The sequence below is a fragment of the Ixodes scapularis genome, unplaced genomic scaffold, assembly GCF_016920785.2.
Source record: "Ixodes scapularis isolate PalLabHiFi unplaced genomic scaffold, ASM1692078v2 PGA_scaffold2__306_contigs__length_199485367, whole genome shotgun sequence".
Classification (NCBI taxonomy): Eukaryota; Metazoa; Arthropoda; class Arachnida; order Ixodida; family Ixodidae; genus Ixodes; species Ixodes scapularis.
The window spans coordinates 145,394,371-145,417,158 of NW_024609857.1; the positions used below are offsets into that span (position 1 = coordinate 145,394,371).

The 22,788-nt window shown below is 44.5% G+C and overlaps 1 protein-coding gene across 1 annotated transcript; it reads left to right on the forward strand.

Moving 5' to 3' along the window:
• Nucleotides 1-12,461: 12,461 nt before the first annotated feature.
• Nucleotides 12,462-17,673, forward strand: LOC121047894. The gene is made up of 4 exons (XM_040503560.2): nucleotides 12,462-12,495; nucleotides 12,682-12,899; nucleotides 15,170-15,456; nucleotides 17,415-17,673. The coding sequence occupies exons 1-4, from the start codon at nucleotides 12,462-12,464 to the stop codon at nucleotides 17,671-17,673; spliced, it is 798 nt and encodes a 265-aa protein (XP_040359494.2).
• The last annotated feature ends 5,115 nt before the right edge of the window (nucleotides 17,674-22,788 follow it).

The following is a 22,788-nucleotide window of genomic DNA, read 5'->3' on the forward strand; positions in this document are numbered from 1 at the left end:
CATCCACTGCCTTTCCCACGGACTCAAGAAAGCTGCCTCGAGATACAATGTGAATGTTGATGTTTCCACCTGCCACAATCTCGGCTCTGTGTGCTCCACAGTCAACAAACGTGCGAGAAATGACGATCCTACATCTCAGCCGCAGCAGCATCAAACACGGAATGCAGTTTGTCGCCTGCATAAAAGGTGTGGTCTATAGACCGACACGCGAAGCGGCTCTGTTTACCAACATGGCCGGAAGGCCGCGCATGCGCGGTAGCTATGTGGGCAAAAGCAGCCAGACCCTTCGTGTTTTCGCCATTGCGTTCTATGGCGTGCGCTCGTTGTTGGCGTTGTAGGGACGCTTGTATCTTTATTTGTGCACCGTACTTCCTCACAACGTATGTCGTATGCTATGCCCGACCATTTGAGCTCGTTGCCCGAGCCTGAACGGCAGCGGTATCGAAACAAACTTTGCGTGGACGGCGTTGACTACAAGGATCCGTACACCGTATAAACAAGACCTGCTGGACTTCCGACGTAAAGTTGCTGCCACCGACGTCGATGGCTCACGTCGTCGTTTATTTAGTTTTTTCGCCAAGCCAGTTCACGGCCGACACGGTGCAGGCGTACACGTCTCTCGAGGTCTACGATTACTTCGAGTTAGTTTTTGCACTGCCGGAGGGATCAGCAGCCTGTGGGTCCGCGGAAGTGTGTGTATTCATTAATTGAATAAATACACACAGCGTCTTCAAGTCAAGGTATGATATTTTCCCTGCCCTCATGACCACAAGGCATGACAAGCAGTAACGGTTTGTCCGTTCTGCAGTCTTTGCGGTAACAGGTTACAAGTAACGGCGTTGTTGGTAACGGGTTACTTTTTTCACTAACGTAGTAACCCACTCGTTACGTTTTCGACACAGTAACGGGTAACGTACTTGTGTTACTATTTCAAGTAACGTAGTTACGTTATTCCTTACTACTTCCCAGGTCTTAAAGAAATTACACTTCAATTTTTTCTGTGTTTTAGGCGTCATGCCATGTTTTTCTTTGCGTTTCTTCTCGTAAGTATTGAGGTGAAACCGTAAAAATAGATAAAGTGATTATGTTCAGTTTATGCATGAACATTATGTTTCTTGATATATTACCTGTATGGTCAAAACCGTAAAATGTGTTAAATCATAATTTAAAAAAAGTGACGCAGAAGTAATGTGCGTTACTTTTTATTGGTAGCGGTAACGCGTTCCTTTTATTTTTAGGTAACGTAGCTCAGTAACGCGTACCTTTTCTTTGCAAGTAACGTATTTCGTTACTTTTTTTCGGTAACGCCTACAACACTGCCGTTCTGTCGCCGATCTCCTTCTGCTGGGTAGCATGGGCGTAACGAGCCTCCGACGAGCGCTTGGCCGGTGCTTTGTGTGCGAACACCATGGGAACGAAATCCGGGCGGTCTCTATCAGACGACGGTTTTCCTGCACATAAGCAAGCCTCGGGACGGAGATTGAAATGGAAGCCGCACTTGCCTTCAAGAAAGTGTCTGCCGCAAAAACGGTCGTTCGCGCGAGGCGACCATTCTTTTCGATCCACGGATATTATCCGCCTTCCATGCCTTTCAGAGTCTGCCAGGAACTTGTGGAAACTCACTCTGCTGCTTTTCTCGTACATTCTGGCGCAATTAACGGCAACACAGCTTCGCGGCATGCTGAAATGCTATGATGCCCATGAGAAACGTGCGCACTTTTGCCCACACCCCCCGGCTCCGGCGCGATCGCAGCGCCGCCGCAGCTTCGGGACGTCAAGCCCGCGTGTCGGTCTATAAGATCCCGCTTTCCTGCGGGCGTGCCTACATAGGACAAACTGGGCGTTGCCTCAAGATAAGACTACAAGAACACCACAGTTCTACGAAAGGAACCGCTCACACACATCTCGCGATGCATTGCCGGGATTGCGGATGCCAACCCTTTTTTAACAACACGACAGTGATGTTCCGACACAACCAAAAACTACCCCGAGAAATGATGGAGACATACTACATAACACAAAACGGATCTCTGTGTGTGAGCCAGCCCACAGTGACTTTGATGAAGAGCGAGATCGGCTTTTCGGATCTCGGATAACTCGGCTGGTATCGTGTTGAGTAAAAGAAGAAGCGCCAGGGCCACGGAGGGGCATGCCTGCCTGAGCAGCAGCAGCATCATATGTATTTTCTTTTCAATAGACTCAGTTGCTAGTTCAGCGCTTGTCCTGTGTTTTCTCCTCTGTCTGTCTTTGTCCTAGTCGCACTGTAAGTTATAATGTTGAGGCTTACTACTCCCTGCCGTTCCCATATGATGTATCTGGGAAATCAGTTTCCTTAGTACAACCCTGCCGTGCCAGTGTGCGTCGGCGGAGGAAGTTAGGAGGTCAACTTTTGACAAACACCATGCATTACTTTGAGTAGGTTACCTATGCTCATTGCTCAGTGACAACCAAGAAATATGCAAGCACAGAACGAAAGCTGTCCACAGCACGGGGTCTGATTTTCGTCTTGGCGAGAGTGAAGGAACTAAAAGACTGTTTGCAAATATGTTGCCTGTCAGTGCGAGAAAAAGAAGAGTTTGGGAAGTCAACGCACTGGATTTTCTGTGACCAAAAGGGGGATCGAGCAGAGCACAGATTTAAGATTAATAATTAGTGAAGCATCATCAATCAGGTGCGACTCGTGTTCTCACCGAATGGGCAGTCAAGGCTGACATGACACTTGTGTTCAATCCGCGCTTCACACTGACTCCTTTTAGGTGACATGGAAAATCGGTGCTAAAACCTCAAGTTCGTCTAAATTGTGTTGGTTTCGCCTGCCATGAAGTGTCAATCACCGACGAAAACACAACAAAAAAGGCATTGATGTATCGTCTGCTAAACGAGATTTAAAATGATTTGTGAACGTCTGCTATATCACAAAGGATGCAATAGACCTTTTTTAAAAGCTGCATCTACCTACCCTGGCAACAAAAAGGCAGTGTGCTGTCGCAAACCAACTGTAGCTGAGGACAGAAAAGGCCGAGCAAGACAAGGAAGGCAAGCGGCAAGGCCATTGCAAGCTGAGGAGGCATGTGACAGAGCCTTGCACGAGACATCCTCGCGTCGCCGAAATTCATTTTCTTGCTGCATATAAGCTGACATTCCCTGGTGTGACATATGGCAATAGAATTCCTGCCTTTTGTTCTAATTAAAAAGTTTTCTCCAGCAAAAAAAAAAAAAAAAAATATCAAAAAGGTCTTTGATTGATCCGCTTGCCACAGGATATTCCACAGAGTTCTGACACCCAGTGTCAAAAGTCTGCGATTGTGGTTCGAGCATCAAAATAATCTGATCAAATTTTGACGCCCAGCGTCAAAATTTCGTGTGAATGAGCCATTACGGTTAGGAAAAAGACAAGATAAAAGATTCACACCTTTAACTGCGATTTAAAGAAAAAAAATTGTTACATACCATATTCCACACAATATCCTCTTGAACCACAGGGCCTGCCACTCCACGAGTCTCCATAGCCGCAGCAAGGGGTGGCACACCTGCCGGTAGGAAGCATCAAATTATAAGAAAATTACTGGTTCAACAGTCAGCACTGAAATCACAGGCGCTTTGAAGTTACACACATGTGACACCTGGTTTAACATTAAGGAAAATTAAAAGTGCACACGATTAAAGCAAACACTGCACCAAACTTGCTCCTAGACTTCAAACTTTTAATATGAATGGTGGGAAAGCATGAAGCTATGAAATCCAAGCCTGAAATCCCATGCTGGACATGTGTATACTCACCATAAAGAAACCATTCGTGAAATTATCCGAGCCCTTTAACTTGCACTAGAAATATTGCTCTCCCTTCAGACTGCTTCGCCACCCCAATACCCCTCGAATCTCATTCCCTGATCTTAGTCAGCTCAGTTCAGTGGCTGTCACTTTTATTTTCAAAATTTCCCTCCTAGTGCACATTCAGTATTTTTTGTGCATATTTCACTGCTTTCGACACGGGCACTCACTGTCAACACGCCGCTTCACAAACCGCTCCCAAATCGAGTAAGAATGCTGCTGCCACTCTATATCATATTATGAGTGGCCCCATTTCACCTATGTACAGCTGCAACTTTAAAGAGAAATGCACAAGCTATTCCTGTAAGGAGAACAGCAAATTGAGGCATGAAAATTGACACTGTGTGTAAACATAGAGACAGTCAAACTCCAAACCCAAGCAGGGTCAGCTCTCTCATCACGATTCAGTGCTTTACCATCACAGATATTGCCTACCCTGATTTTGAAAAAGTCTCTCCTGTATCAGCATTCAGTTTAACTAAAAAAACTTACGGAATTACAAAGAATGGTAGCAGCAGTAGTACTCATTTTGGGATATGAAGAAGCTTGTTGACCATTTAACGCAGGGAATTAAAGCAAAGTGTAGATAAGAAAAATGTTTTAAACTTTATTTTTTTGCTTTGTATACATCTTTGTAAGTATGGCCTATGGGCGCCGCCATCTTGCTTACTGGGGGGTACTTAGGTACACTGTGGGCCGCGCCATAATCTGACTACGTCTTCTTCTCAAGGCATCGTAATTAGGTTATGGCGCAGCTCACGCGCTCTCCAGCTAGGAAGATGGCGGCACCCAGGGGACGTACCTGCAAATGTGTATATGTAATCGATCACTAAAGTTATTTTTGGTGCAAATGAACTTCTAAGCAAAAAATCTTTTAGGTTGCAAATTTGCGACATCGAGCAGTTAGGCCTGGACAAGTAGGTTATACTGTTTCACCTTACATCCGGATGCAGAGGACGCTACGTTACAACCTCGACCTCCTGTGCTCTGGCCTCGGCCGCCCTAGCCTCAGCGTCCCCCAGTCAGGTCGGTCCTGGTCTCAACCTGCTCCATGCTGGCTTCAGCCTCGGTGGCCCTGCCCTGGTTTCGGCCTCGTTGGCCCAGGCTTTGACCTTATTAGCCCTGGCTTCGGCCCCGGTCTGAGGCTCACTGGCCCTGGTCTCGACATTGTTGGCCCAGGTCTCGCCCTCCTTTACCCGGGCCTCCTTGGACCTAGCAGAGGCCTCTTCAGCAGAGGCCAGGACAGGTACAGCGAAGACAGGTCCTTGAGCTTGTGATGCAACGTCCTCAGGATCCCCAGAAGATGCACGGAGCTATAAACAGAAAATATAAGCAGTAATGATAGATTATCAGAGTTGTACAACAAAGTATAACATTGGAAGTCCTAAGCAACTGCTTCCCAGAAGTGACCTCTGACTGACCCGCAAAGTTGCATTCCCGTTGCCCACCAACTTTTTCTAATGCTGAGGAAAATAACATCATATGTCATCTGCCCTCACAGTGCAAAGGTTACTGAAACAGTATATCTAGTCTCCAATTACTTCAGCATTCTGAACAGCTTGCAGTTTGCATGAATGAATAATTGATAAGTACACTTGAAAAAAAAATAATGACATTGATTAAAATATATCTAACCAAGCACCAAAATGGCAATATTATATAAATCTGATGTGCTCTCCATAAAGTTAACACTTTCTAACAAAAATGTTGTTATACATACCCTGTGACCTTTCAGCTCCTGGCGAAGCTTTTTGAGAAGCTTGTCCTCCACAGTGTCTTTTTTTTTTTTTTTCTTTCTTTTTTCTTTTTTTTCGACAAGAGCAGAAGAAGCTCTTGTCGAAAAAATAATTAGCGACGGACTCACCCGGTCTGTGTCCGCCGGAGCATCATCTCGTAGAGTGCGAATCGTCATCATCGGGGAACACCATCTGTAGTTCTTCAGCCCATTTCGACCAAGTTTCCAGTCGCTTCCCGGTCGTTGGATGCCACTCAAGCCGTCCCGCTCACCTTCGATGAAGCAACAGCGAGCGTTATTTCATCGCTCCACCCGGACTGCGCTGCGCCGCCACCGTGTTGATATGCGCCTCCCAGTCTCGCGCACTTCATGGCGCTCGCTGCCGACGACGAGTCAGAGAAGGCGGGAATGGACGCCGTCAAGTCTGGCATCGCGGTCACCGATGCGAAGCCCCGTTGCGACGCTAGGGTCCGTACGAGCTCACGGTCCGCGGCCATGGCTGTGCTTTCTCGTCGAGTCAACGGGAACACTGAACGGCCTCTCGTCGGTGGCGGAAACAATGGACGCGCACCACCGCCCGCGAAGAAGACTCACGTTCGTCGGCGTGAACGTGGCTGTCGCAGCCACCACTGTTCCGGGAAGGCTCAGCGGTAATCCCACTTCTGAATGCTAAAGTTTTCGAAGTAACATCATCGAACGTTCATAAAAAAAACTGGTTTAGTTAAAGACAACAAAACTGACGGCCGATCAATCCGGTACCATCTGGATGATTGTATGGGTATGGATACTACTGCGGCACCTTGCAACGCACTTTGTAACGGGTGGTAGCTTGCGCCACCTAGCTTAAGTCTATAAAAAGCGACGTATTTGCAAACGTGGTCGGTCACGCTCATGACTGATAGAAATACCAAGAACTCAAACGCGTCACGACAGCAACAGACCCCAAATCATTCGAATTTTAACACTGCAATGAAACCACGCGGAGCTCTCAGACGCAGACACGATGAAGCTTGTTTTTTCTGCGTCGACGAAACTCAGGAGCATCGATTTCGCGACCCGGTGCACCACTACACAAACTGCACTGCTTTATAATCCGACTGAGACCTATCGACGACAGAAGATTGCTCGTCGATGTTGGTGGGGCAAATAACACGTAGCACTGATGATTAAACGATGGAATCACAGACGTAGTCGGTAATGCTCGCATATTTGTTGATTGTCACCAAGCAATCACTTTCTTTGTACGCGGTGTTCGGATTCATCCGCCAAGCTCCTGACTTTTGCGGGTTGCGATGTGATATCAGCCTCCCGAAGCTGGTGGATCAAACGGTAATAGCGTATCTCACTCGCTGTTGCAGGCTGCTCACCGCGTCCGTGTAAACAGAACGAACTGGAAACGACAACAACTACGCTGAGACTGCAGCGGCTACCTTTCATATTCCTGAAGATATCAACTGAACGTACCTTTCACAGTTTTTCTTGCGCTGTTGTGAGGGGTAACCACTGCGTCAACGCAACTATTGTTGTCGTTTCCAGGCGGCTCATTTCTTGATCGCCACGCCGGGAAGCTACGCGTCCACAGCGTGTGCGCAACTTATAATGGTCACTACACTCATTCTGGGACGGTGCAATCGCAGACGTAGTCGGTCACGCCTGCCACCGGAACGCTGAGAACTTGATCAGGGGGCTCACGTACAGCACTGAAACGCCACAGCGCTCGAAACAACGCGAGTTGCTGACGCCATTTCATGACACAGACACAGCGACGAAGCCCAATGTTGTCCTCATTTCATGGTGAGCGCGGCTAAGCATACTCGGTGCATGCTCCGATTATCCTTTCAGCGCACTTCCATAGTAAACTTTTCGTTCACTAAAAGAAACCTTAGAGAGGCAACTGATAAGTCACTGCACGAATACTTACAAGATCCTTCCAGCTTACTTCCATAACGTTCTTCTAGTGCACTAAAAGCTACCCAGGGCAGGCTACTAGTAAGACGCTTCGCATGAACTTAAAAGCTACTTAGGTCTTAGCTAGTTTACTAAAAGTATACTATTACAGTACTTACTTCAAGCATACTAAGAAAGGACACTAATAGTACAAGCCTACTTCTGGCTAGCATCCTTTAAGGACAATTTTAGTATACTTCTCGAGAATGAGTATCTTAAAAGACCGTAAAGTATACTTAAAGTAACCTAGTTTTCGCTAAGGGTCCTCAGCAATAATGTTACAGCAGCTACCACTTTCCCCAAATGTTCTAAGAGGAAAAAACATGCGAATAGAAGTGAGGGGTTTTAAACCACAGAGACGCACATGGAGTGATTAGCAACCAGGCTAATTATGTCGAGGGACGCAATGCGCTTGAATATTTTCTAAATGTCCACGCGAAGAGCCCAAGCCGTTAGTTCTTCAAATTGTAACGCTTCCAGGAGGCCGACTTGGCTCTTTCCGTGATCAACCCGACGAGCGAAAAGAAAGACGTGGCCGTGGCAACAGAAACTATAGTGCCCATTGAACTGGTCATCATGGCTGGGCGTCTGTCTCGTCATGAGAGCCACATTTTTGGACTTATACAAATTTTTTCATGGCAAGTAAGTACCAAGGACACGTACTATCTGGACATAGATAAAATACCACTGAGTGAACGTAAAATGCAAAAAAGAGTAATTGAAGCATTTCGGAATTTCATGCTTATGTTAGTAAACCCGTTGGCAAACTTTAGAAAAATATACGGTGGTGACAACAAAACTTGGCGGAGTAAAACGAACTAAAAAAATCGGCGCTTTCCCGTAGAAGGAAAGCAAAAACTTTGACCAAATTCCCAATTCATTGGTGGATTTTACCTTGTAAATTTCAAGGTAAAATCAACTCTACTCCTTTCTTGTAAAGAAATGAAATCAACAAACTTTCCATGGTCAATGGCGGATGTGTTCACAGATGACCCAGATATCGATTGCCGTGACTTCCGGTGCACCCTCTCAATAGGTGCATCGAGCAGTCGACGCACCCTTTCGTTTGTTCGCATAACCGCGCCATCGCTAGCTCCATCGTCTGCGAGCGCGTCCGCCTCTAACCTTGGCAAGTTGGATGACCGTCCTAAACGTTTAGAGAAACAGAGCTATGCCTTGAAAGTTTACAAATTAAAACCCACCGCTCAAATTTACATTCGGTGAAAGTTTGAGCTTGCTGTGCGTAGGCGGCGATTTTTCCTGTTCGTCATACTGCGCTAGGATCCAGAATGGCCTCCGTATATAAAACGGGTTACGGTGAAAAACAAAACAAAAAATAAAAAAGTGTGCAATGGTCTTACAATTAAAGTGACAGCTTAAATGAAGCGCAGGCATAAATATCTTTAGAAATTGATTATTATTGGAATTATTGGAACAAATAAAATCAAGCAACGGGGAGAAGTGTCTTGAATTATTGTTTGTCCTGTATTATGCCGAATATCTCAGAAATATTTCAGGCGGTTGCTTATAATGTCTTTTTTTTTTTGTCCAGTCACAAGTCAATCTTTTTCACTTTGGCGTTCAATAGGTGCAAGTTATCTTGTTCTATTTATATTTTCAGTTACTGAAACCTTTGCATGCTCCTTCTCTTTCGTGTCTATCGTCTTAGGTACCTATTTCTCTAAAAGTGCCAGTCACTGAAGCTTGTTAGCTTGTTATTATTAGGTCGTGAGTAACCCATTGTACTCTCATGGTGGATGTAATACTCTTGCTGACGTCTGCTATGTTGGTGAATAGAAGATAGGAATGAAAACGATCACTCACTTAACATATAAATAAAACATCAAACGGGTTAGCCGCCCTCTTTTAATTTGAAACTAAACCTCACAAAACGTGTTGTTTTGTGAGGTTTGGTGTACGAAAATTTCCAATCCTCATTTCTTATGTAATGATTTAAACCCTCACTGGAGCACACGGTTCACGGCGAGCCGTTCTGCCTCCGAATCCGTAAGGAGAAGATTACCCCACCTTCGGGAGCGGCACGAGGAGTGGCTAACGCCACTCTTCCGAAAAGCACGTGCTCTCACCCTCTCAGAGCACATGTTCCACGTGAAGCACAGCAGAGTTAAATGCATTCTTCAAAAAAAAAGAGCGCCGCAAGATGGCTTCGAATGATCGGAATGCCAACAAATACGCTGCTGGTCGCATATGTTTATGCTTAAGCATTACGCCGGCCGCCTCCGGATATCTTAAAATGTTCAAAATCTCAAAGGTGTTTTTAAAATGAAATAAAACAAAAAAAAAAAGTAAAGACTGCAAACTGACAGTGCTGAGTAAATTTATTATCATGATCAAGGCAAATGTGAAACCCATAACACGCAATTTTTTTACCGATCTCAGCTCGGGTTTGTACCAAGCGGCATGAAACGTTCGTGGGTTCGGAAGAACCCACGAACAGAAAACAAATTGATATGCTCGTAAAAAAAAGCTGTAATTATCAGAACGTACGTGACACTCCTTCCTCGCTTAGGCCTTAACGCTCGAAATACAACATGACAAAATGAGGAGCTAGAGAAAATACTTTTTGTGAGTTTTCGCAATTGATGTCGCCTGGTGAATGCCCTCCCGTGGTGATTCTTGAACTGCGCTTTATGCCTGGACTCTCTTGAAGCAACGCCCCACCACACGCGAAGTGATATAAACAATAAAAATTGCCAATAATTACCAAAGTGTGCGTCCCGTCCTGGTCAGCCTCACTGAGCTACAAGCTGGGTTCCGGCCGAATTCGTTGATTTCGACGGAGCAGGTTTTCTCGGAATCCAGGGCGGACCTGAAGCCAGCGCTGCTCTAAAACGACGAACTGAAGTCGAACGTGTTAATTTCACCCGCCCATCGGCAGACGCGCACTCCACAAATGTAGATCCTATAGCGCGCCAAAACGACGATTGGAGATTGCCATTAGTGACTTCAGACTGACTGCAGACCAAACTTACATTTCTCTAGCGCGTATTGTGCGTGGACTAGCTCCCATCTATCTCGGTAGTAAAACTTTCTGGAAACGCCATTTAAAAAACCAAATCAAATAACCGTTTTTGATGGGTTGTTATCAAGGTGCTGCGTTGTGAGTACAGAGCCACATGCTAAAACTTGAAGGCAGTTACGCATCTTTCTTTTGAAACCTCCTTTCAATGTCGCCTTAGGTATGGACCTGCTTCGTTTGTGTCATGATCTTATCAACCATCACATGGGCACTCAGCGACATTGTCCACTCATGGAAACAACCAGGGCATTATTTAAGGTGTTTGTCGACGTTCTTCGAACACCTGTGGACGTTCATTGAAAACACCTGTACAGAAGGTACGAGAGCCGCTTTTTTTACAAATTCTATTTACACAACGTTGTTTCCCTTGTATGGATAAAATAGGTCATTACATCGCATTGCGAAGTGCACCAACGTATTAATGCGCGTACATCTTGGCCATGTAAGAAGTTCTAACGGGGGAGTTAACGGCCGATCAAACCAATTCGCTTAATTAGAGCTTTAAACGTCTAGTTCAATTTCTTTATAGTGCAGCTAGGCACTGATAAATTACCTTTAGCTTTAGGTTAGATCTACAGTGTTTCTGTTCAAGTGTCGTTGGTAGTGGTGTTGAGAATGCGCCCATGGCTAAAAGCAATTGTTAGTTAAAAGGATATTTGCTTTCCGCCGTTAATGAAGAATCAAATTTAGGGTCTAAAGATATTGCACAATAAATAAAACGTGATGCCCTTCATAATAAGGTAGGGAAGTGACAATTTGATTTGATTTATGAATGTATTGCCAAAAAAGAAGCGCATGGTGATAACTCATGTTCTCTGCAAAAAACAACATTTTTCTTTTAGTACTCACGTTTTTCCTTTCCAATATACTGGAGTAAAGAAGCGCGTACAAAGCAGAGGCGTCAGATAATGAGCTAAATCTCTTCAGAAAAAATCAAGAACGATATTCGCGAGAGAAGGCACCGAGGCTTCTAACTATTACAGTACTTTGTTTCTCCCTAAGTCCAAACGCAGCCGACGCTACGAACTGGTGAGACAGATCTCACAGCCTCAAATAGAGCACCATGCATGAGGGGGTTCGTCTTGTTTCTGTACGTGTTCTATTATCGCTGTACCAATCTTAAAAATAAAAGACCGATTGACTTGCGCTTTCGTCGCTGCATGATTCGTCCCATACCTCGTAGCGTCGTCTATCGAAATGTATTGTAATTTATTGTTTACAAATTTAAGAGCATACGTTTGTTTTAATTGATTATGAGAAGAGCGTTAATTCGGTGAGAAGAAAGAGGTGTAATTTTTCACAGCAATCTAGAAATTTTCATGGGTGAGAGGGGAGGGGGGGTGACACTCAGCATGAACCTGCAGATGATTCAAATGGTAGCGTGACAAAACATCGAAGTAACACAAAATGAAAACCCCTCATCGTCAAGGCAGAACCCCCATGAAACTGCAACCCCTTAACACGTACACAGAATATTAGGACCTTTTCTTCAACGTACTGGTAAAATATTGGTCTTATCTAGTTTTGACAAGCCTCCATGTCCTCCTTGCTAGCATTCCGCAGAGGGGAGGAAAAGTGCAATCCCCCGACGATTGAAATTTCATCCAAATGGAGCACAGGTGTTCGATGTCACTGTTCGTAATACGGAAGTACGTTAGTCCTTGATTACACATAAATCATGTGAACGTGGTCTTAAAATTGTGTAGGACATACGGAAGTACGCTAGTCGTCAATTACACGTAGCTCAAGTGAATGAGATCTTAGAATTTTGCAGGACTCACTGATTATTGTAAGCTGTGACCAAAATATAAGAACCGTGCTGCATTCAACTAAAGCTAGTCATGTTGAAGTTGGTTCCTGTTTGTGCGACTGCGCTTCTTGTTCTTGTTCTGTAACTGCTCGGTTAGGATGCCGTGCTCTGTCTTTTTCCCCACTTTTACTGGTTCGTTGGCTATCTTGACTGTCGCCTGATTGGACCACGCCGCTCCAACGCGTACTGTAAACCACACACTTTGTTTTAGTTATTTTAGTCAAGGATAAATATTTTCTTGAGCACCAGCCATGTATCGACTTAACAGAAGTTTTTAACTGATATTCCTTTCGATTATTTTTCTTCATTCGATTTCAGCGTCTCCTTCGACCCCAAAGCGGGATTCGGCACGGATCGTCGTAGGGTCGTTCTGGCTGGTTGTGATTATCCTTACGACAGGCTTCGCGGGTCAGATGAAGGCCATGATGATGGTCCAAAACGAGGCCGACCGCATCGACAGTATCAGAGACCTGTCCCTCAGGCCCGGGATGAAGCCATACCTTCCGGCCGGAAGCGCCGTCGTGTCCTCAATACGCGTGAGAGAATCCTTAGTTCTGAATGTAAATCTATAGTAATGTCAACAGTTTCTTTTACAGTGTAATTGAAAAACTATATCTTATCGTCCGATTATTTTTGGTACTTCCCTTGTGAACGCAAGAACGCTTGAAAAATATTCGAATTCAACTGTAAAATTAAAATGTTCAAATAGTCGTTTTTTGTTAATACAAGTAAAGAACGGAATCGTCTACCTAATAATATTGTTTTAGTAGTATCGAATAACTTTTTATAAAGTTTGTTAAACGACCGTGATTCATCCTTGTTTTCCTATGTTATCGAATATTGTGATGTTTGCCTTTCTTTGAGTATCAAGATTGTTAACGCCGATGCCTTGGTACGTTGCAGCAGAATGTAAATCCAGAAAAAAAAATATAAATTATTTCGACGACTTGTTTTCTATAATCGCCTTAGGATACTGATGAATTCCCCAAATAGATTTTTTTTTCATCTTTTTTTACTGTACCCCCATGGCCCGAAGGCATTACAGAAGGGGAAAAGAACAAGAACAGGTTAAGCTAACAACAAAATACAAATTTGGCAGACTCAATAACAGGAAAGTTATGTCAATACAAGCATATTAGGCACTCTCGTCAGCAAAATGATTGGTAATGGTACATTTGAAAAGCTCAGTGTTCGTGATGACAGTTATCGATCCGGGAAGGTAGTTCCACTCCTGCGATGCACGAGGAACGAAATATGAACAAAACACTCTCGTGATAGAACTCGGGTTGACCACTTTATACTGATGATCCAGACGAGAGGAACCATAAAATGGACGTGAGATTAGTGGGTCGCGTAGTATAGAATTATGGTAATGCATTTTATGAAACAAAGTCAAGAAACGTTTGGACGAATGAATAAAGGTGTCACTAAAATATCATTTTTTATAGAGGTGGCGCTGGAGGTGTGGTGGTCGTTACTTAGGATAAAACGAGCAGACCTCTTGAAAATTGCTTCTAATGTAGATGAAAGAGTTGCTTGGTCGGTATCCCAGACAAAAACTGCCTATTTTAACTTGGGGCGAATTAAAGTTTTGTAAATAATTTTCTTATGTGAAACATCGGTTAATGAAAAATTGCGTTTGATGTAGCCTAACATGTAGCCTGGAAGAAATATGCTGAATATGAGTTGTACGCCACAGGTTAGAAGTTATATGTACGCATAAACACTAATTTTATTATACTGGCTCTAACTGGGTATTACTTAGGAGGTTGTTAGGATAGTCATGCGATTGGCGAGACGCCCGAATCGCGTTGCATTTGTTAGTGTTAAGACTCATATGCCTTGCATTTGTTAGTGTTAAAGCTCATAGACCATGGATTGGTAGGCAGTGTTAACATCTGATTGGAGATTAGAAGTGCCATTATACTCCAGAGGTTTTCGATAAATCAGGCAGTCATCAGCGAACGAACAGATAGATGAGGAAACATTATTCGGAAAGTCATTAATATACAGTAAAATTAGTAGGGGCCCTAAGACTGATCCTTGTGAAACACCGGAAACAACAGTGACAGCGGAGGAGTTTCTATTATTTACAACAATTGATTGTCACGTTTGAATTTGGAAACATTCAATCCACGCAAGAGCGTTAGCGTCTATGTTAAGTTTGGAAAGTTTTAGTAGCAAAAGCTTGTGAAACACTTCATCAAAGGCCTTTAGGAAATCCAGAAAAATGCAGTACGCCTGCGATCTTTGGTCTAGAATCCTATGAAGATCATGAGTGAATGATAAAAGCTGCGTCTCACATCAAAATGTTTTTTTTTTGAAAATCATGTTGGGAAATGCTGAAAAAGTTGTTGATTCTTAAAAGTTAACGAGGTTAGAGAGTAGGACATGTTCGAGAAGTTTGCAGCGAACACTGGTTATAGAAGCCGGACGATAATTGAGAGAAATGTTTGTCACCAGCCTTGTGAATGGGTACCACCTTTCCTATCTTCCAGTCCAATGGGAGAACAGTTTGTTGAATTGATTGCTCAAACGCGTTTGTTAATATACTGGAACAGTAAAGTTCAGTATTTGTCAAAACCTTTGAATTAATTGTGTTTTTTAATGCAATTCTCGGTCCAAAATAACGCGCAGCACGGCAACGGGCTTCTCATCGCGTAACAATTCTAAAATAGTGTTTTCTTTGCTTAATTTTACGACAATAAAAACAACACGTTTTCGACACTACGTGTCTGAAGTGTGCTAGTCGAAAACATACATACTCAACACGATTTCTCAAGCAGTCTTCTGCTTTCTCGAACAGGATTCCAGGGATACATACTACCAGAAAGTGTGGCGCATGGTAGAAAAGCACAAGGGAAGCCAGCCACCGGCCGTCGTGCTGTCGGAGGCCTCGATGCGCGAAGTCGTTCTCGGCAAAGCTGTGGTCATCCTCAGTCGAGCAGCTGCGGCCTCGCGGGCCACGATTGCATGCGCCAATTCTACGATAGGAGAGTACTACGTGGGAGAGGAGTCCACCTTCAATTTCAACTCTGTATTCTACCTGAACAAAAGGATGCCACTGGAGAGGCAACAAGCCATCAATAGTAGGTAAGTCTGATTGTGGCGAATCTCGGGATTATTTGTAAAGAAGGTTGCATCGACGGAAGGTTGCAGGGCGGAAAATTGGTGGAGGGGAGGGGGGGAGGAGGAGGAGGGGGAGGGGGGGTCGTGCAAAAAAGTAAATATTGCAACCTTGAATTAAAACTATTAGAATCCATCGTGAATGCATATTTGGTGTTTTCTAATTTTGTTATAGGGGGTATTCACTGGACGCCATATTTGAGGTAACTGCTCACAGCGCATGCCCGGAAAGAGTTTCCGGTCAGCTCTCGGGCAACCGCAAGAGAAGAGGCGAAGAAGAAATCCTCTCATCACCGGGACTCTCCTTTGTGGGTCCCAGGCTTCCCCAAACGTCGCTATTCTCCCTCTAGAAGATTATAGAAGATTAACTTGCCACTCAAAATTCGTAGAAAAGCATCTTTCCCCTCTCTCTCTTCCCCCGTGGTCAGGAAGCAGCAGCGAGCTCAGCTATGACGGCCAGTGAATACTCCCTATACTTCATTTGCATGTTTCTTGAATCCGAAAAAGGATATACGTCATTCCCTTTTGTAATATACCTGTTCAGAGTAGCATCAAGCGAACTCTGATAGCCGCTGGGGATGAAAGGACGTGTGTGGCAAATAAAAATAATCTCCAAGTTGATTTATTCTTAATGCGTTAGAATTAGAACGCATGTTTTGACGAAGTCCAGGCGGTATCTGTCAGTTTGTCAGCACCGGCGAGAAAATGAGGAGGGACAAAGTGTGGGGACGCGTGCGACGCTCCTATTGGTTCAATGCGCTGACGTCGCCGCGCGTTACCCTATACATCTTCCTCTCTATATGTCCACGGAGCCGACAAGCGGACAGGCGCGCCGCAGGGTTTTCTTAAAAACAGGCGTTTTCGCCTTCGCCTTCGTCAAAGCAGCGTCCCACAGCTGGCGCGAAGGCAGAGAGGAGGAGGCGCTGCGGCGCGGTAAAATGGAAGCGTGCTAAGTGCCGCTCTGGGTCTCCGACGTAGCGGTGGGTGGGCTGTGATGTGTGTGTAGTTAAAACGATGGATGCGGTTCCTTCCACGACTGATATAGATGCGGTTCCTTCCAAGAGTGGTATAAATGTGGTTCTTTACACGCGTGAAATGGATGACGGTATTCAAGGCCGTCGACGTACTCTGACAGACAGAGCGCAAGAAAGCGGTGAGAAAAATTAAAGTGAGACCCATTGGTGGAATTCTTAGGGAATGCGTTAGCACATGACCCTTGGGCTGCAAAAATGGAGGAAGCAAAGAATAAAACCAAAAGAGAAAACCAAAATAGAGGAGTGAAGGGGTCAGCGTTCGCGTTTCCCAAAGAAAGACGCGTATATCGTTTCACAAGGATCATGCTAACGCATTCCCCTAAAAATCCACTAATGGATTTTACTTTATTTTTTTTTTTTACATTAGAGCCAGCTTTTCCATTAAGCACGTCTCAGTGCTGTCACGTTCACCAACAAACCACTCAAGACACTGTCTATTGTAAATGGATTACTTACAAACCGGAAACTTGGAAGAGGTAAAAAGACACATAAAACCAATCCGCTGCGATTCCTTTTAATAGTCATTCTGATGACAGTGTGCATTATTCAATAGCTAAATATGGGCTTCGACACTAGCCCGTGTGCTTTGTAGGGATCTCTATATCGCGGTAATAATTACTGCCTACTAAGTCTCCAAACGCTCCTGAAGTGCATAGGCTGCATAAAAGAAGCATGGCTTACAAGCAGTAAAACAATTCAACTCAAAATAGAGTAGCCCAAATAATTGTTCTTGAGAGCACATGTTGGTATTATTTTTCATGTACTCTAAGGCACTGCAACTATTAAAGCCATCCAAGCATACAATTTTTATGAAGATTCACGCACTGGCAAAATAACTGATGTCAAGTACACTGGCACCACTTTGTGACCTGTTTTCATTTTCTTTCAAAGGATTTTGTGGCTCCGTGATTCTGGCCTGGTGGCAAAATGGTGGAAAGATTCGTCAGGCCACTGGCAAGGCTGCGGTCAGACCATCAGCGACGGAAACATCTCCTTCTCGGATTTCAAGGACCTGCTCCTGTTCTGGATTGTCATGTTATCCGTGTCAACTTGCATTTTCGCCGTCGAGGTTTTAAGCAACCTGAGCTATCGGATCCGCCCGGCCATTTGCAACAGCGATGTCGCTTTCACAAATGCGCAGGCGGATTAGTAGTTTCTTCAATGTAGTACCACATTCTCGATGCAATTTTCCTAATTGCTTTCTTGACAAGCACGGTGTCGGCATTAATTGCAAACTTTGAATAGTGCGAGAATGGAAGTCAAAGAAGTTTAAACAAAGCAAGATGCACTGTTGCCATGCAATTCTCGGCAGAACCAGAATCATTGGGCATCCACTGCTTTACGCCGCACCTTTTGCGTGATGTAAGGAAAGAAACAATAAATTCCGTTATCAGGCGTTTTGCGCTGTCCACGTCATATTGAAGGCTTCGTAGCCTCAAAGTATGCCTCGAGTAGGCAAGGACTCTGCGATTTCTGCGATTTCACATAGTTTTTCAAGCGGGGAAAAGTCGAATGTTTTATTAGCAGGCTTCATTCCACGTGCAAAAATTGAGATCGTAAATTCTACCGTTCAAGAATGTTGTCACTAAAAGCTCAAACATATCTATGGTACCAGTTATAGGCCCTAGATGTAGTTGCTGTCGAAGATGTAAGCTACATTTTATGCTATTTTCACAAGTTAAAACTGTTACAATCTTTATCTGGCTGCTAGCGCTACCAGATTTCATAGCGGTAGTTGTCGGTTACCTCGATTGCCATCACGAGACTTTAAAACACTTCTTCAGTTCTTGAAGCGAGAGGAACGACGGCGTCATGTTTCTGCTTAGCCGGCCACGTCCTGCCGGCCGTGCGGTCTATCCCCGCTTGAAACTAAAAGCTCAAACATATCTATGGTACCAGTTATAGGCCCTAGATGTAGTTGCTGTCGAAGATGTAAGCTACATTTTATGCTATTTTCACAAGTTAAAACTATTGTTTTTTTTTTTCAGAAGTAATATTCTTTACTTTTAATGAATGATAGAGCATTTATCCAATTTACGTCTACTAAACTTTCCAATTTCCACAATTCGAAGTTTACAGAGTTTATATTGCTATATATGAAATTCGGCAAACTTTATGATAATTTTTGTGGGAGCCAGAGTCTGCCACTACGCCCAGATGCCGCTGCCGAGCGCCCAAACTGGACAACGTCCAAGGCGCACAACAGCGAACGAAGAATAGGCGCGAGAGCCTATAAAAGAGGGGACACGCCCCTAGAAGGGAAGAGCCGGACCGAGGTCACGGAGACGTGCAGGTCGAACGCTGCGGCCATGTTATTCTTCAACACTAACAGCCCTTCGCTGTTACCTTAAAGGGGTAGAGAAACGAAATTCCAGCGATCAGGTAATTGCTTTAATGTGTTGCATGTTGCAGCGTAATCTCAAATACACAAGGCATGCGTTGAAAGGCACAAGCAAACTAATTTTGAAGCTAATTAAACGATCTTTCAATGTGCACCTGGTGGATGCATGCGGAGCCTATTTGGGATGTAATCTAGCAACGATGGGGAACTTGCTACGTAGTCATGACGTAGCAAGCTCCATCGGAGCAGCGCCGCTCTTTGGAATTTCACCATTTTTCTTCTTAGCTTTCCTCCTCAACTCACAAATCGCGCATTGAACCAACCAGTTCAAGAAGACGGAAAGGAGTGACCTCCCTCTTTCTCGGACCCCCTCGTTTGTGCACCCGGATAAAGCCATTCTCCCCCTAGAAGATGAGCCAGTCGCTCATAATTTGGACAAAAGTTGCTGTCCCCAGCCCATTCACCCCTAAGCTGACAATGTTGTGGAAGCTACGTGCTCCTTGGGCCAGCCACATGCTCGTCACCCCACGGGTACTTCGAACGGCTCGGTTGTAACGCGTTGACGCTATTTGCGTCTCCAGCTCGCGGCTCGCCCTCCCGCGGCGGAAACGGGAAGCGCTTTAGTGAGGGTCCCCCAATTCTCCTGCTCAGTGGACATGGCGGAACTGCTCGCGATTATGGCTCGCGAAGTGTCACTTCCGAATGCAAACAACACTCTTCACTGTCCCAATGTACTGCTGCAGCCGGTATGGGATCGTCCCTTACTAGATAGTTTTAGTATTGTGTATAGAAGCAAACGCAAGCGATGTCCGTTTACGTTAGAGTCACGTGCTCGGGCTTCCAACGACAATGAAACGTGCTGCAGTGAGCAGACGTGCAAGTAGGTAGGCGTTCCGTCAAACTAGCAAGGCTGAGATTTGCAAAAAAACGGTGCGTAAAAATGAAAGTAGCTAAATGTTATGAAAAGGTCGGTAATTAAAAAAAAAAACGAAATTCGTTTGTTTGTTTGTTTGTTTGTTTGTTTGTTTGTTTGAGGGGAGGGAGGCATTTCGTCTTGAAAGATAATGGCTGGGACTTTGGAAGTTCTGCCGATTGTCAAAAGTCGCGACATTGATAGCATCATATGCTTTACCCACAATAGACCGTTTCCGAAATTCAGTGCCATCTGGTGGCTCGTAAAGCAGTTCAGGTTTTGCCATATCAATGGCGGAAATGAACATGTATCGGCACCGTCACTTTCGCAAGTCAACGGCACGCAAGGAATTGTTCAGTGTGAGTTCTTTCTCGATCACTTTCAGTTCGATGGTGACCAAGAACCTGCATTCAGAACAAAGCTCAAACCGACTCAGATGCCTCGAGAAAATTCCATACACCAAAGTGCTTCAAATCCGATTGTGTGCCGCCCACAGATTGTTCAGTTATTAGAAATAAACGCTTACGTTGCTCTTGTGTTCCATTCCTACGTCGCGTCGTACTGACCCCCCGAATGTACAGGCCTCGCATCATCCACTTAGGAGCATTTTCAACGTCTTCCTTTATCAGTCACTAGAAGGCCGCCATTGGTATGGCACACATGCCGTTCCACAGATGATGATAGTGATCAAAGTGGCCAGACTGAATTTCGAAAAGGGTCTATTAATGCAATTTTACATAGATTTAGTACATTATCTAGAATGGTGTAATTGATTTATACTATTTTTATTTTATAACTTGGTAATTAAAAAGGCTGCAATTCGAACCGGTGGTGATAATTACCACACTTTTGAGCAATATAAAATCCTATGCTTCAAGCGTTGCTTCAAAAAACACACACACTTCAACTGTCTGATTGGGATTCCGCCTTTGTGTTTTTGTGGCAAGAACAGCGTTTCTTCATTCATACGTTTTGTGACCATATTGTAAAAATTAGATTTATTCTGTTATTCTTGTGATGGGAATGTTAACGCAATTGATCATCTAAATACCCAAAAATCCCATAAAAGCCCCGCAGTTCATTATTTCACATGACAATGATCTGACCGTGAAAAGGCAGTAAGAACGCACAAATATAAGCATTCATTTTCTCAGCAAATACAATATTTTGGTACCTCTAAGGTGTATGAAAGGCTCTGTCTTTAAAGGGACACTGAAATCTCCGAAATATTTTGAAGTGCTGGGACCGGCCACGTAAGTCGCAAAAAAAGTTTCAGCGAACAACTTATTTAACTAAATAATTACGATGTGGGACGCATCTTGAGTTATAAAAGAATCCGAAATTAAGACGTAAACAAAGAAATTAAATCCAAATATAGGTTAGTTTCGGTTTCGCTCCCGAATTAAAACGTGCCTCCTGGCGTAAATATTACACTGAACACTGTTTTTTTTTTCTCTCAAGATAAGGAGGTGACCCGGACTCATAACAACCTAGCTTCCTCGTAGCACCAGGAATAATTCGTGCCGTTCAGTGAATCCAAAACACTAGACACGCTCAGCAGCTAGCGGCACGTATCTCCGACACTCACTATATCCGCCATTTTGAAAAAATGAGTGGCGCCACCTATAGTGAATTGGAGTCGCGAATCGACACCGCCACAACGCTGACAACGCCACAAACGGCAAAGCTCATAACCACGCCAGCCTTGCTACGCGACGAACGCAGGAATTGTTTTCTTTCTGTGTTCGTTTGCGTCGGATATCTCACGACGCATCGCTCTCTCCGTTCGCTTCTCCTGGAGCGCTTTCTTGAGTGCACCGTTTGGAACAAAAAATATAGCCAGTCGTTCAAAATACAAACGTGCGATTATCATTTGCGGTAATCATCCGAACGAAATTTGGATATTTAAATTTTTGTTTCCGTGCCCCTTTAATAAATGTAGTTCCTTCTTTTGGAAACCCCGGCTTGGTGTTGCTCCTCCCGGATGAGCATGCAGCAAGGCAACCCTTCCATAATGTAAATATTGCTGAACTGGAAAAGTGCCTCAAAAATACGTGGACCCGAGAAAGGAGGGACAGGACCAAGCGCTACTTACTACTAACAGATTATTGAAAACACACGCACTCGTGTGTTTTCAATAACTGTTAGTTAGAAGTAGCGTGTGGTCCTGTCCCTTCTATCTCGTGTCCACGTATGTTTGAGGCGCTTTTCCGGCTAAACATATGGAACGCTTTAATAATCAAACTTAAAATACCTCCGCGCAAGGTCTCCTCACACACCTTCACGTCGTATTTCTTGCTGCACCTTTTCCAACCGACCCGTGAAATAATGTGAGGATGAAATCTCGAAAGCGTGCCGGAAAAAGGGGAGTTGAGCGATTCCGCAAGTTCATATGACAACCGGTGCTCAACATCCCGTTTGGCGCAGAATGCACCTGCCAGATTGTCTCCATCGTTTCATCCTGACTCCCAGTCATCATAGCCGACAATCCTCGGGGCTTACGTCCTAGTAAATTGTGTGGTTGCCTAGTAGAAGGGGTGGCCGACGTCCCTAACTTTCCTCATCGCGTTCTCGCCGGAAAGGCAGTCATTGAGGACGGGTTCAAAACTATTCACAGGCCGGATCGCCTCCCAATACGGTACACTTAAGTCAGGTGGAAAGTCATTGTCTCCCTTTGTTATCTGTTACCTCTGCTCAAAAGCAAAGAGGGGTGTTCCAGGTGTCTTTATCTGATTCCCCCAGGTCAGGTGGACCGGGATTACTTGTCGCAGGAGGCTGCTGTTCTTGTTCAGAACCAATAGAGGCGTGGGAGGGATAATCTGGAACACGTTCGCCAGGTACTTTTGTCATTGAGCTGTCTGGGACACCTGTATGCCTGGAATTGTCGATAAGGTTTCAATTTGTTATTGTGAACAACTATCCACTTGCATCTAGAAGCCTCAAGCTCCATTCGAAACGTAGTTTTTTAAAGTTTCTTGACAACAATATAGGATCCCTGCCAAGGCAGTTAG

Bases quoted from the DNA above. Each gene is read 5' to 3' on its own strand.
- LOC121047894 (XM_040503560.2), top strand. From the start codon at position 12,462: ATGCCGTGCTCTGTCTTTTTCCCCACTTTTACTG. The intron at 12,496-12,681 runs GTTCGTTGGCTA...ATTCGATTTCAG, and splicing joins CTTTTTCCCCACTTTTACTG to CGTCTCCTTCGACCCCAAAG. The intron at 12,900-15,169 runs GTGAGAGAATCC...TTTCTCGAACAG, and splicing joins CCGTCGTGTCCTCAATACGC to GATTCCAGGGATACATACTA.